Here is a 10,915-nt window from a genome sequence, read left to right as displayed (position 1 = left end):
GTGTGTGAGGAGAGAGAGAGAGAGAGAGAGGGTGAGTGTGTGAGGAGAGAGAGAGAGAGGGTGAGTGTGTGAGGAGAGAGAGAGAGAGAGAGAGAGGGTGAGTGTGTGAGTGTGTGAGGAGAGAGAGAGAGAGAGAGAGAGGGTGAGTGTGTGAAGAGAGAGAGAGAGAGCGGGTGAGTGTGTGAGGAGAGAGAGAGGGTGAGTGTGTGAGGAGAGAGAGAGGGTGAGTGTGTGAAGAGAGAGAGAGAGGGTGAGTGTGTGAAGAGAGAGAGAGAGGGAGGGTGAGTGTGTGAAGAGAGAGAGAGAGGGTGAGTGTGTGAAGAGAGAGAGAGAGGGTGAGTGAGAGGGTGAGTGTGTGTGTGTGTGTGAGGAGAGAGAGAGAGAGAGAGAGAGGGGGAGGGAGAGAGCGAGCGCGGAGCCGGGCCGGGCGGTGAGTGCGGGGCGGGGCGGGGAGAACCCTGGGCCCGGAGCCGGTGGCTGGATGGTGCGGCGGGCCCCGGGCTGGGAGTGCGGCGGGCCCCGGGCTGGGAGTGCGGCGGGTCCCGGTGAGGGAGGGAGAGCCCGGGCCGCAGCTTCCTCTCCCGGCCTGGACACTGTCTGTAGGCCTCAGGCCTCGGCACCGCGCTTCCTGGCGGCCTGGCCTGGCCGCGCCATCCGCACCGGGGTCGCCTTCTCTCCCGGATCGATGGCCACGCCAGGCCGGGGCTTGCGTTTTGTCCAGGCCGGCGGGCAGCTTCTGTTGGTGGGCCGGGGGAGGGAGGTTTAGGGGGGGGTTGGGGGTCTGTGGGGGGGGGGGGTTGGTTGGGGGACTGTGGGGGGGGGGGGTTGGTTGGGGGACTGTGGAGGGGGGGGGTTGGTTGGGGGTCGGTTGGGGGACTGTGGAGGGGGGGTTGGTTGGGGGTCTGTGGAGGGGGGGGTTCGGTTGGGGGTCTGTGGGGGGGGGGTTCGGTTGGGGGTCTGTGGAGGGGGGGGTTGGTTGGGGGTCTGTGAGGGGGGGTTCGGTTGGGGGACTGTGGAGGGGGGGTTCGGTTGGGGGTCTGTGCAGGGGGGGGTCTGTGGAGGGGGGGTTCGGTTGGGGGTCTGTGGAGGGGGGGGTTGGTTGGGGGTCTGTGCAGGGGGGGGTCTGTGGAGGGGGGGGTTGGTTGGGGGTCTGTGGAGGGGGGGGTTCGGTTGGGGGACTGTGGAGGGGGGGGGGTTCGGTTGGGGGACTGTGGAGGGGGGGGGTCGGTTGGGGGTCTGTGGAGGGGGGGGTTCGGTTGGGGGTCTGTGGAGGGGGGGTTGGTTGGGGGTCTGGGGGGGGTTCTGTTGGGGGTCTGTGGGGGGGGGGTCGGTTGGGGGTCTGGGTTTAGGCTGGAGCGCCGCGGTTGTGAAATGTGCTGGGCTGAATTTGGGTTCAATGTGGGTGTGTCGGGACCAGGAGCACTTGGGGTTCCCGTTTTTTCCCCAGCTTTCTCTGGTGGAATGAGGAGTGGTGACCAGTCGAATCTTATTAGGCTGGAAATTGTGTTGGGGAAATTGATGGGATTGAAGGCCGATAAATCCCCGGGGCCTGATAGTCTGCATCCCAGAGTACTTCAGGAGGTGGCCCTAGAAATATTGGGTGCATTGGTGATCATTTTCCGACAGTCTATCGACTCCGGATCAGTTCCTATGGACTGGAGGGTAGCTAATGTAACACCACTTTTTAAAAAAAGGAGGGAGAGAGAAAATGGGAAATTATAGACCGGTTAGCCTGACATCAGCAATGGGGAAAATGTTTGAATCAATTATTAAGGATGAAATAGCAGCACATTTGGAAATTAGTGACAGGATCGGTCCAAGTCAGCATGGATTTATGAAAGGGGAATCATGCTTGACAAATCTTCTGGAATTTTTTGAGGATGTAACTAGTAGAGTGGACAAGGGAGAACCAGTGGATGTGGTGTATTTGGCCTTTCAAAAGGCCTTTGACAAGGTCTCACATAAGCGATTGGTGTGCAAAATTAAAGCACATGGTATTGGGGATAATGTACTGACGTGGATAGAGAACTGGTTGGCAGACAGGAAGCAGAGAGTCGGGGTAAACGGGTCCTTTTTGGAATGGGAGGCAGTGACTAGTGAAGTGCTGCAGGGCTCAGTGCTGGGACCCCTGCTCTTTACAATATATATTAACGATTTGGATGAAGGAATTGAATGTAATATCTCCAAGTTTGCAGATGACACTAAGCTGGGTGGCAGTGTGAGCTGTGAGGGGGACGCTAAGAGGCTGCAGGGTGACTTGGACAGGTTAGGTGAGTGATCAAATGCATGGCAGATGCAGTATAATGTGGATAAATGTGAGGTTATCCACTTTGGTGGCAAAAACACAAAGGCAGAATATTTGAATGGTGGCAGATTAGGAAAAGGGAAGGTGCAACAAGACCTGGGTGTCATTGAAAGTTGGCATACAGGTACAGCAGGTGGTGAAGAAGGCAAATGGTATATGTTGGTCTTCATAGCTAAGGGATTTGAATATAGGAGCAGGGGGGTCTTACTGCAGTTGTACAGGGCCTTGGTGAGGCCTCACCTGGAATATTGTGTTCAGTTTTGGTCTCTTAATCTGAGGAAGGACGTTCTTGCCTTGAGGGAGTGCAGCGAAGGTTCACTAGACTGATTCCCGGGATGGCTGGACTGACATGAGGAGAGACTGGATCATGGGCCTTTATACACTGGAGTTTAGAAGGATGAGAGGGGATCTCATAGAAACATATAAGATTCTGATGGGTCTGGACAGGTTAGATGCAGGAAGAATGTACCTGATGTTGGGGAAGTCCAGAGCCAGGGGACACAGTCTTAGGATAAAGGGTAAGCCATTTAGGACTGAGATGAGGAGAAACTTCTTCACTGAGAGTTGTTAACCTGTGGAATTCCCCACCGCAGAGAGTTGTTGATGCCAGTTCATTAGATATATGCAAGAGGGAGTTAGATGTGGCCCTTACGGCTAAAGGGATCAAGGAGTACTGAGGGAATGATCAGCCATGATCTTATTGAATGGTGGTGCAGGCTCGAAGGGCCGAATGGCCTACTCCTGCACCTAGTTTCTATGTTTCTTGGAGGAGGTACTGGGGTCTATGCTGCACCAGCAGTGGCACACAGGCTGCTTGAGCCCACTCTGGGTCGGTGATGAAACATTCCGTTTGTCGGGTGACCCGCTGGGGACTGCAGGAAAGGCAATGTCTTGGTTTCCAGTTCTGGTGTTTAGGTCTGTGTGCGAAGGAGTGGTTCAGTTTGTACATTTAATGTCCACATTTATACAGCATCCTTCAAATAAATGTAGAACAAAAACGACAGCCCTTTCCTCTTGAACTGGGCATAAGTCAGTTCTGCTTATTCAGGAGAATCCTATTTGATTTTCTTCCTCCTCCTCCCACAGCACCAGTGTAATCCAGTGCTGTGCATCCACAGGGGCTTGAAAACCTGCCCAGTAATGTATGAATTCTGATGGTTTTCTCTGAATGCCACCAAATACATCGCCTTTTGCCATAAAATCCATCATAGGCATTGAGAACCTGAGTAGAGCTCTCATGCTCGGCCTCTGAGCCAGTGTGCATGTGGATGGTAACATCTGCACCCAGTGTTAGCAGCTAACAGGAAAGACAGACCCTGCAGATCTAGATAGATGGAGTGCATTACAAGTACAGCCAGTGGCTCAGTGTGTGAAAGAGAGAGGTTATTGTCTGTGTGGACTCTTTATTAGAACTGTTGAAGTATTGGACTGGTTCTTGCTTAGAGGGAATGATTCATTTGAGGAGTTTGGGAGTCAAAGCCAAAATGTTTGTAAAAGCTGTTTCTGCTTAACCCACCAGAAACTATACCCGACCTGTCCTACCATCCAGGTCATGTGTCCAGGTGCTCTGTTCAAGCTATAAAACCCTCTTTTTTTTTAAGTCTGTAATTGGACAGAAATCTGAAAATTCTGAAATACTTTCCAAACTACCAATCAACGATTAATCCTGATTGGCCCGAGCCCTGTTTACTCTGTGGCTTTACAGGGACGTGGCTCCGATCTGCCAGGAGAATAATGATTATATCCTGTATCACGTGGCATAAACACTCACCCAGTAACATAAATGTTACACCTCTGGGTTCAGCTGTTGCCTTTGAGACCCTTCCCATCTCCTGCTGCCAGCCTGGAAACACACGTTTTAATGTAATGGTTGATCACCCAGCCACTGAGCATGTTGTGCTGCAGCTTGAGTGCGTGCGGGGTGATAATTTCTGCTCCGATCCAGCACCACCTCAGTTTGGAACCTCACCATTTTCCACCTGTGTGAGGGAATCGGACTCAACTCAACCCAGACCCTGTCCACTTCTGGTGTTCACATGCAATCCTGAGCTTGACCGAGGATAGCGCAGTGTTATAATGTCGAATGTCTGGGAGGTTTGGTAGAGTGCAGTGACTAGGCAAATGTGGTAGCTGTTGTTGGGGTGGGGGGAGGGGGGTGGTGAATGGATCAAGCATCCAGAGTTTGTAGACCTATATCAGTTGGGCTCTAGGTTCAGACCACTCAAACCCATCCCACAGTGAAATATCCCTTGGGACAGAGTGGGGCCTCTTGTGAACTTCAAATATGGGAAACATCTTTGAACCTGTTGTTGCTTTAGGCGCTTCCTGACAGGATCCACAGCGCTGTAACTGCCCTGAACCCTATTTCAGGGTCTGAGGGGACTGGTCAGTGAGTCTGGGCCCTGTTTCAGGGTCTGAGGGGGATGGTCAGTGAGTCTGGGCACTGTTTCAGGGTCTGAGGGGGATGGTCAGTGAGTCTGGGCCCTGTTTCAGGGTCTGAGGGGGATGGTCAGTGAGTCTGGGCCCTGTTTCAGGGTCTGAGGGGCTGGTCAGTGAGTCTGGGCCCTGTTTCAGGGTCTGAGGGGCTGGTCAGTGAGTCTGGGCCCTGTTTCAGGGTCTGAGGGGGATGGTCAGTGAGTCTGGGCCCTGTTTCAGGGTCTGAGGGGGATGGTCAGTGAGTCTGGGCCCTGTTTCAGGGTCTGAGGGGCTGGTCAGTGAGTCTGGGCCCTGTTTCAGGGTCTGAGGGGACTGGTCAGTGAGTCTGGGCCCTGTTTCAGGGTCTGAGGGGCTGGTCAGTGAGTCTGGGCCCTGTTTCAGGGTCTGAGGGGACTGGTCAGTGAGTCTGGGCCCTGTTTCAGGGTCTGAGGGGGATGGTCACTGAGTCTGTTTTTTGGGGTAATTGGTTTGTGGTACATGGATATATGCTTGTTAATGCTCTGTTTATACTGAAAGTTTAGTCTGATAGCTCTTGGCCACCCATGCAGTTTTTAAATTCGGTTTTATGTGCCCACCTTCAGGCAGCGTGGGCTGAGGATGTGTCTGATGCCCAATATCAATCACATTCCTGAAATAACCGGGAGGAGGCTCTCCATTGCATTTTCAATCGACTAGGCTTTGCTCTTCTGGTTCTAGCCGGCTGTGCGTTTACCCCAGGCTCTACACCCTCTGCATGGAGCATTCTCCATCGACCCCTCTGCCTCATCCAACCCGACAGAAGCCTCCTCAGACCATGCCTCGCTGAGCCCTTGGTCCTGCCTCTTCTCCCCTATTTTCTGATCAATTATTCCTTCTCTCTGTGAAAGGCGTGGTATAAATAAAAGATGGAGCTGTGTGTGGAGTGTCTGGCTTCTGCCCAGATGGTATGGTAGGAGTAACACATTCTGATTCAGCCAGGTTTGCAACTGTGTCTCAACTGCTTCCTCTCCCTGTGTTGCAGGTTAGTTGTTCGTGATGGAGTGGCAGCCCGATGAACAGGGTCTTCAGCAAGTGCTTCAGCTGCTCAAAGATTCTCAGTCGCCAGACACAGCAACACAGCGCGCAGTACAACAAGTATCCTCTGTGTTCAAAGACTCGCATCGCTCGGGTGGGGCGGTGGTGGGGGGGGGTTCTGTCCCCTTGTCCCCTTGCTTTAACCCAGCCCTGGCCTGGCTGCTCAACATCCCAGCCAGGCAGCTGGTCTCGGACTGTTGCTATAGCATGGCCATTGGCTCTTCATGTGACCAAACTCTTTAAACTCAACTGATTGCTACTCTTGTCATTATCAGCTTGTGATCACACAGTGTTGTTGTGTGAGGAATATGTTCCCCATCTAAAGGCTTGTGTGATGGCTCTCCCTGTGAGCTGTTTTGTGTGTGAGCACCCATTTGTTGTGAATGGTATGGTGTGTGCTATCTGGTCACAGCTGCTTTCAATGTACCAGTCCAGGGAGCGGCTCCTGTGCATTTGTGCTCTGTGCCTCAATTTATACAGCAAACCCAGTGGGGACTAATTTCAGCAACGAGTCTGAGAAGGGCAGAGTGACACGCAGGCCAAGTTCCTGAAGCAGTCAAACGATCTGGTAAATAGATGAGTGTGTGTGAGTGCCTTTGCTCCAAGAGTGAGGACTGGTTGCTGCCTGTTAGACTTGGGGTTAATTGCTGGAATGTTGTGTTTTACAAAGAGCATTGCCCTTTGTCCCAACTCACTGCTCTTCTACCTTCATCCATGTTGACTGTTTCTGTGTGTTTTTTAAGTGAGTGAGGGAATTTCTGGGAAGGGTTAGTTGTTCAAGGAAACTGAATTAATATATTGTGTGCTAAATCACGCCTGAATTTCTGATCATACAAACATAGTGTGAGTACCATAGCCCTTCAGGCCGAGTGTGCTGGGCCTTTGTGGACCTGGGGTGCAGCTTGGTGGTATCTGGGATTTCGGCAAAGTGCCTCAGCTTTTCACCCTGTATTCCCCGACCTGAGTCACTGATAGAGTTGTATATCCACGTTTGCGGATGGTGCTAAGTTTGGGGGAACAGTAATTAGTGCAGGCGGGAGCAGGAAGTTAGTGATGTGGACAGATTGAGTGGGTAAAACTGGTAAATTGAGTTTAATGTGGGCACGTGTGAAGTCATCCACTTTGTACCCAAGTGCTGGGGAGAATCGCCCTTCTCTCAACAAGCCCCGATTCAACAAACGGATACCTTGGATACGTTTCAATGACTTTAATTCCAACACGTGAAGGGGGAGCATCTCACTTCTCAGCCGCCTGAGAGAGGATCTCCAACGAGCTATTCAAATTGCACCTTAATTATACAGGGTTTGGCATGTGACCTCGTGGACAGACCTTAACAGTGATGGGATTGGTTGTACCAACACATGATCAAATATCCATTTGTCCCCTCCTTCCAGATGTCACTCGCCTTATATTGTTATATGGTTATATTAGTTCTTCTTTGGATGTTATTTATTGCTCCCTTGAGCCCGAGGTCAACGAGTGGTCATCTTGTGTACGTGTAGTTTTAAGCATACCTCTTGTTTAGCCAGCTTAGGGCCTCCATAATAGCCAGATAACATCTTTAATGTTCAATCTTGCTCTTGCAATCCCCCCTTTTGGCACTTGGCTATATACCCCAAGATAGGCCCTCATTATTTCATCCAAAGGGGAAGTGATATTTTCAGCTTAATCCGTCCGTCTGGGTGGCCAAGCCCTTACTTTCGGATGGATTCTTGTATCTCTTTCCCTTTACACACACTTTACCTGTTTTACAGATTTTTCCTTGGATACTAAAGGTTTAGTTTCTTCTAAGGTTTTTATGGGGGCCTGAGCTATGGCTTTCCTTGCCTGTCGTTTACATCTCCAACATAATTCAATCAACAATACCATTAAAACCACACATTGCACAATCACCAATACATGGGATATTATTCTTATCCAGAGGTGCACCTGCACGTTTAGTTCAAAGTTCCAAAGCCTCGTATACCAGGATTGGTTTGCCAACATTTCTTTAGTGTCCTTCTGGAGTTTGTCGATCTTCAGGATGATGTACTTCTGCTGTTGTTCATGTATGTCCCATTCCAACTTAATTGGTTCTTCACTAAGTCTGGGTATATGTTGTCCTTGTGGTTCCTCAAAACCTTGATGCCCTGCTTTGATAGTGTCCACCGCCGTCCCATTGACAGACTCTCCTTTCAATTCCGGACATATGATATATCCCTGAATAGCGATGACGACTTTTGGCGCAAAACAGAAGTCGGTGGTCGCGACGGGCAGTGGGTAACTCCCCCCCCCCCCCCCCCCCCCACCGTCATGTTGACCGCCGTGGTGCTCGTACACCGTCCTTCCTTTCCTTGTGAGGCTGCGGTCATTTCAGAGTCCAGTGTCAGCGGTGTGATCCTTAACACACATCCTTCCGTTCGGCCATATCCACAGTCGTTGTTATCGAGGTCCGGGTGCTCTTCGGATAAAACAACTTGATTGTTCTTATAACAATTTTTAATATAGACACCTTTGGTATTGTTTTCCTTTTTAATTACGTACTGGTGCAATTTGTGATACCGCACACGGGTCTGATTCCTTATTTCTCCAATATTGCTTACTTGGAACAATGTGTTTCCCTTTGTCACGTGATATTGATAACACAAACACTATTATATTCTGATGTCTGGTTACACACCTGTTCTTCGGGACCCAGGCATGGCTATTCCTCCGGACCTCACAGGCTTGAGTGTCATTCTTGCCCAATGTTCATTCAGCAAATACATCATTGGTTATCCAATCCGGCACCACCTCATTCTGGAGTTCTAGGTTATGTTCTACCGTATTGAGTATCCAAGCCCCATATTCCGCACAGACTATCTCGGCCTCCATTCTTTTACTCATAGTTTATCCAGCCTGGTTTACCAAATTTATTGTTTTTGCATGGTCCCGCAATGTATGGATAGTCCCCGCAGTTCCTGTTCTACCCCGTCCCCTAGCTGGGCCTGCATTTTCTCGTTATCATCTCCCCTTTCCAGCAGCCCTGTTAAGGTCTGTGTGAGGGTGATGACCTCTTCTATTGTTTGAAGATCTATTGTATTAACCGTCGCAATGTCCGCCGCGTATCCTACGCCCACCATTTCTAATATTCCCCTCTTTCTCCTCCTGCCTTTCCCGTTTTTGTTCAGCTTTTTTACGTTGAACTTCATAGTCTTGGATTCAGGCCCCTCAAGGACTCTTAGGGTTAGGTTTTTATATAAGCTAATAGTTTTCTTCCTGCAAAACGGTGGGATAGTTATATCCGTTAGGTTTAACAATACCGTAATTACCCTTTGGCGTATCCCGAAGTGGATTTTGTCTTTAGTTCTTTTTATTACTAATCCTCCGCTTGTTGTCCTGTTTGGGCATCTTGGGGGTTCTGGGGTGGTTGTGGTTGGGATCACTATCTTGCACACGAACATTCCCCATAAGGAACCATTAACGCATTGTGATTCCCTGATGGGAATGGAGGTAGTCCCCTCTGCCTCTCTGGTGAGGTTACATCTTACATACACATGTATTTCCTTGGTCCGAGATACTCATTCATGTCCACGATTAATTCATGCCATAAGTGTCCCTTATCCGGGCTTGTCCATTCCACTTCAAGTCGCCCCCTTTGGCATTTTCCACGAAAGATTGAGTTTGTGGTGGAAATATTTCCTTGATAGCTGTCTGGACAACTTACCGCTGGGCGTGGTACAAGATGGGGTTACTCAGTATTTCTCCTACTAGGACTAAGGTTCTGTAAAACACAACATGTTTTCCTGGTTGTCACCGGTCAGTTAGGGTCTCATGTTACACAATGTTTTAACCGTGTCCAACGTTTCCACCATCCGGTTCCACCTATTACCACACACGCGCACGTATCGCTTATTACCTGGTGAGGGCCTGTCCATTTTGGTGAGAATCCTGGCTTTTTGGGGTTTATTTTTACTATTACCTTGCTCCCAACCTGTGGTATCTGAGCCGTTTGTTCCTTGGTGCCAATTTCCAAGTCCTTGATCACTTGGTGATCCCTGGCGTGTGCCTTCAGATCGTGTAATTGTTTACATAATTCCATCACCAATCTCCTTACTTGGTCTCGGTAGGGTCCGTCGTCATCACTCTGTTACTAGAACCTCTGGTAATCTCATTGCCCTTCCTGTCATTAGTTTGAACAGCGTGAGTCTGGTGGTCCAGTTTGGGGTCGCCCTTAACGTAATTAAAATCTGGGGCAGCACATCTGCCCATCCCTTTCCTGTCTCATCGATCACCTTGGCCAATGTGTTCTTCAGGGTCCTATTCGTTCGTTCTACTAATCCGGATGATGGGGGATATGGAATTTCTGCCTGATTCCCAGTAGGGCGCATGTAGTTTCATTACTTTACCGGTGAAGTGTGTACCGTGATCTGAATCCATCTGTCGGGGCATTCTCCACCATAAAAACATAGAAAATAGGTGCAGGAGTAGGCCATTCGGCCCCTCGAGCCTGCACCACCATTCAATGAGTTCATGGCTGAACATGCAACTTCAGTACCCCATTCCTGCTTTCTCGCCATACCCCTTGATCCTCTGAGTAGTAAGGACTTCATCTAACTCCTTTTTGAATATACCTAGGTATAATTTCTTCTAATCTAGCCACCGTCTCAGCTGAGCAATTTCTAGTTGCGAAAGCTTCTACCCATTTTGTGAATTGATCTATTATAACCAATCAACACGTTTTCCCCTGGTGATTGGGCAGTGGGCCCGTGAAGTCTATCTGCAGGTTTTCCCAGGGCCCCTTTGGTCAGGGTCCCACTCTGACCTTTATTTTGCCACCTGGGTTATGCTTTGTGCATGTTAAGCACTTCCTACAGTAATTTTCTATATATCTTCCCATTCCCTTCCACCATCGATGTACCGACGGGACCTGTCTACACAAAGGTCCATGCCTGCTCCCTCGAGTGGCTCTTCCTTTATTGAGCTACTTTGCTCTGCCCCCTCTATCGGGTTACATTCATGATCTTGGCCTTCCGTGATGATCCATCCTGCGGGATTGTTACCGCTATCTTTTACTATCGTTATTGTGCCGCTCAGGGTATTAGTACCGCCTCCCACGTCACCCTTCTTGCGCCTGACACTGTTCTCAGTCTCCCCGTGTTT

At 50.0% G+C, this 10,915-nt stretch overlaps 1 protein-coding gene across 3 annotated transcripts in view; it reads left to right on the top strand.

Annotated features, from left to right (window-relative positions):
• Positions 1-324: 324 nt before the first annotated feature.
• Positions 325-10,915, top strand: part of LOC139254640 (transportin-2) — a 48,791-nt gene continuing 38,200 nt past the window's right edge. Inside the window, exons 1-2 of one of the 3 annotated variants that reach the window (XM_070873760.1) lie at positions 325-430; positions 5,742-5,854. In XM_070873760.1, the coding sequence (XP_070729861.1) occupies positions 5,756-5,854 (99 nt within the window). In that variant the 5' untranslated portion in view covers positions 325-430; positions 5,742-5,755. Of the gene's footprint in view, positions 431-525; positions 546-5,741; positions 5,855-10,915 lie in introns of those variants that run through there. The other 2 variants (XM_070873757.1, XM_070873758.1) reach the window with 2 other exon arrangements.

Source organism: Pristiophorus japonicus, unplaced genomic scaffold (genome assembly GCF_044704955.1).
Source record: "Pristiophorus japonicus isolate sPriJap1 unplaced genomic scaffold, sPriJap1.hap1 HAP1_SCAFFOLD_563, whole genome shotgun sequence".
Classification (NCBI taxonomy): Eukaryota; Metazoa; Chordata; class Chondrichthyes; family Pristiophoridae; genus Pristiophorus; species Pristiophorus japonicus.
The sequence above is the reverse complement of the archived record's forward strand: the minus strand, read 5'-3'. Positions and strand labels throughout refer to the sequence as shown.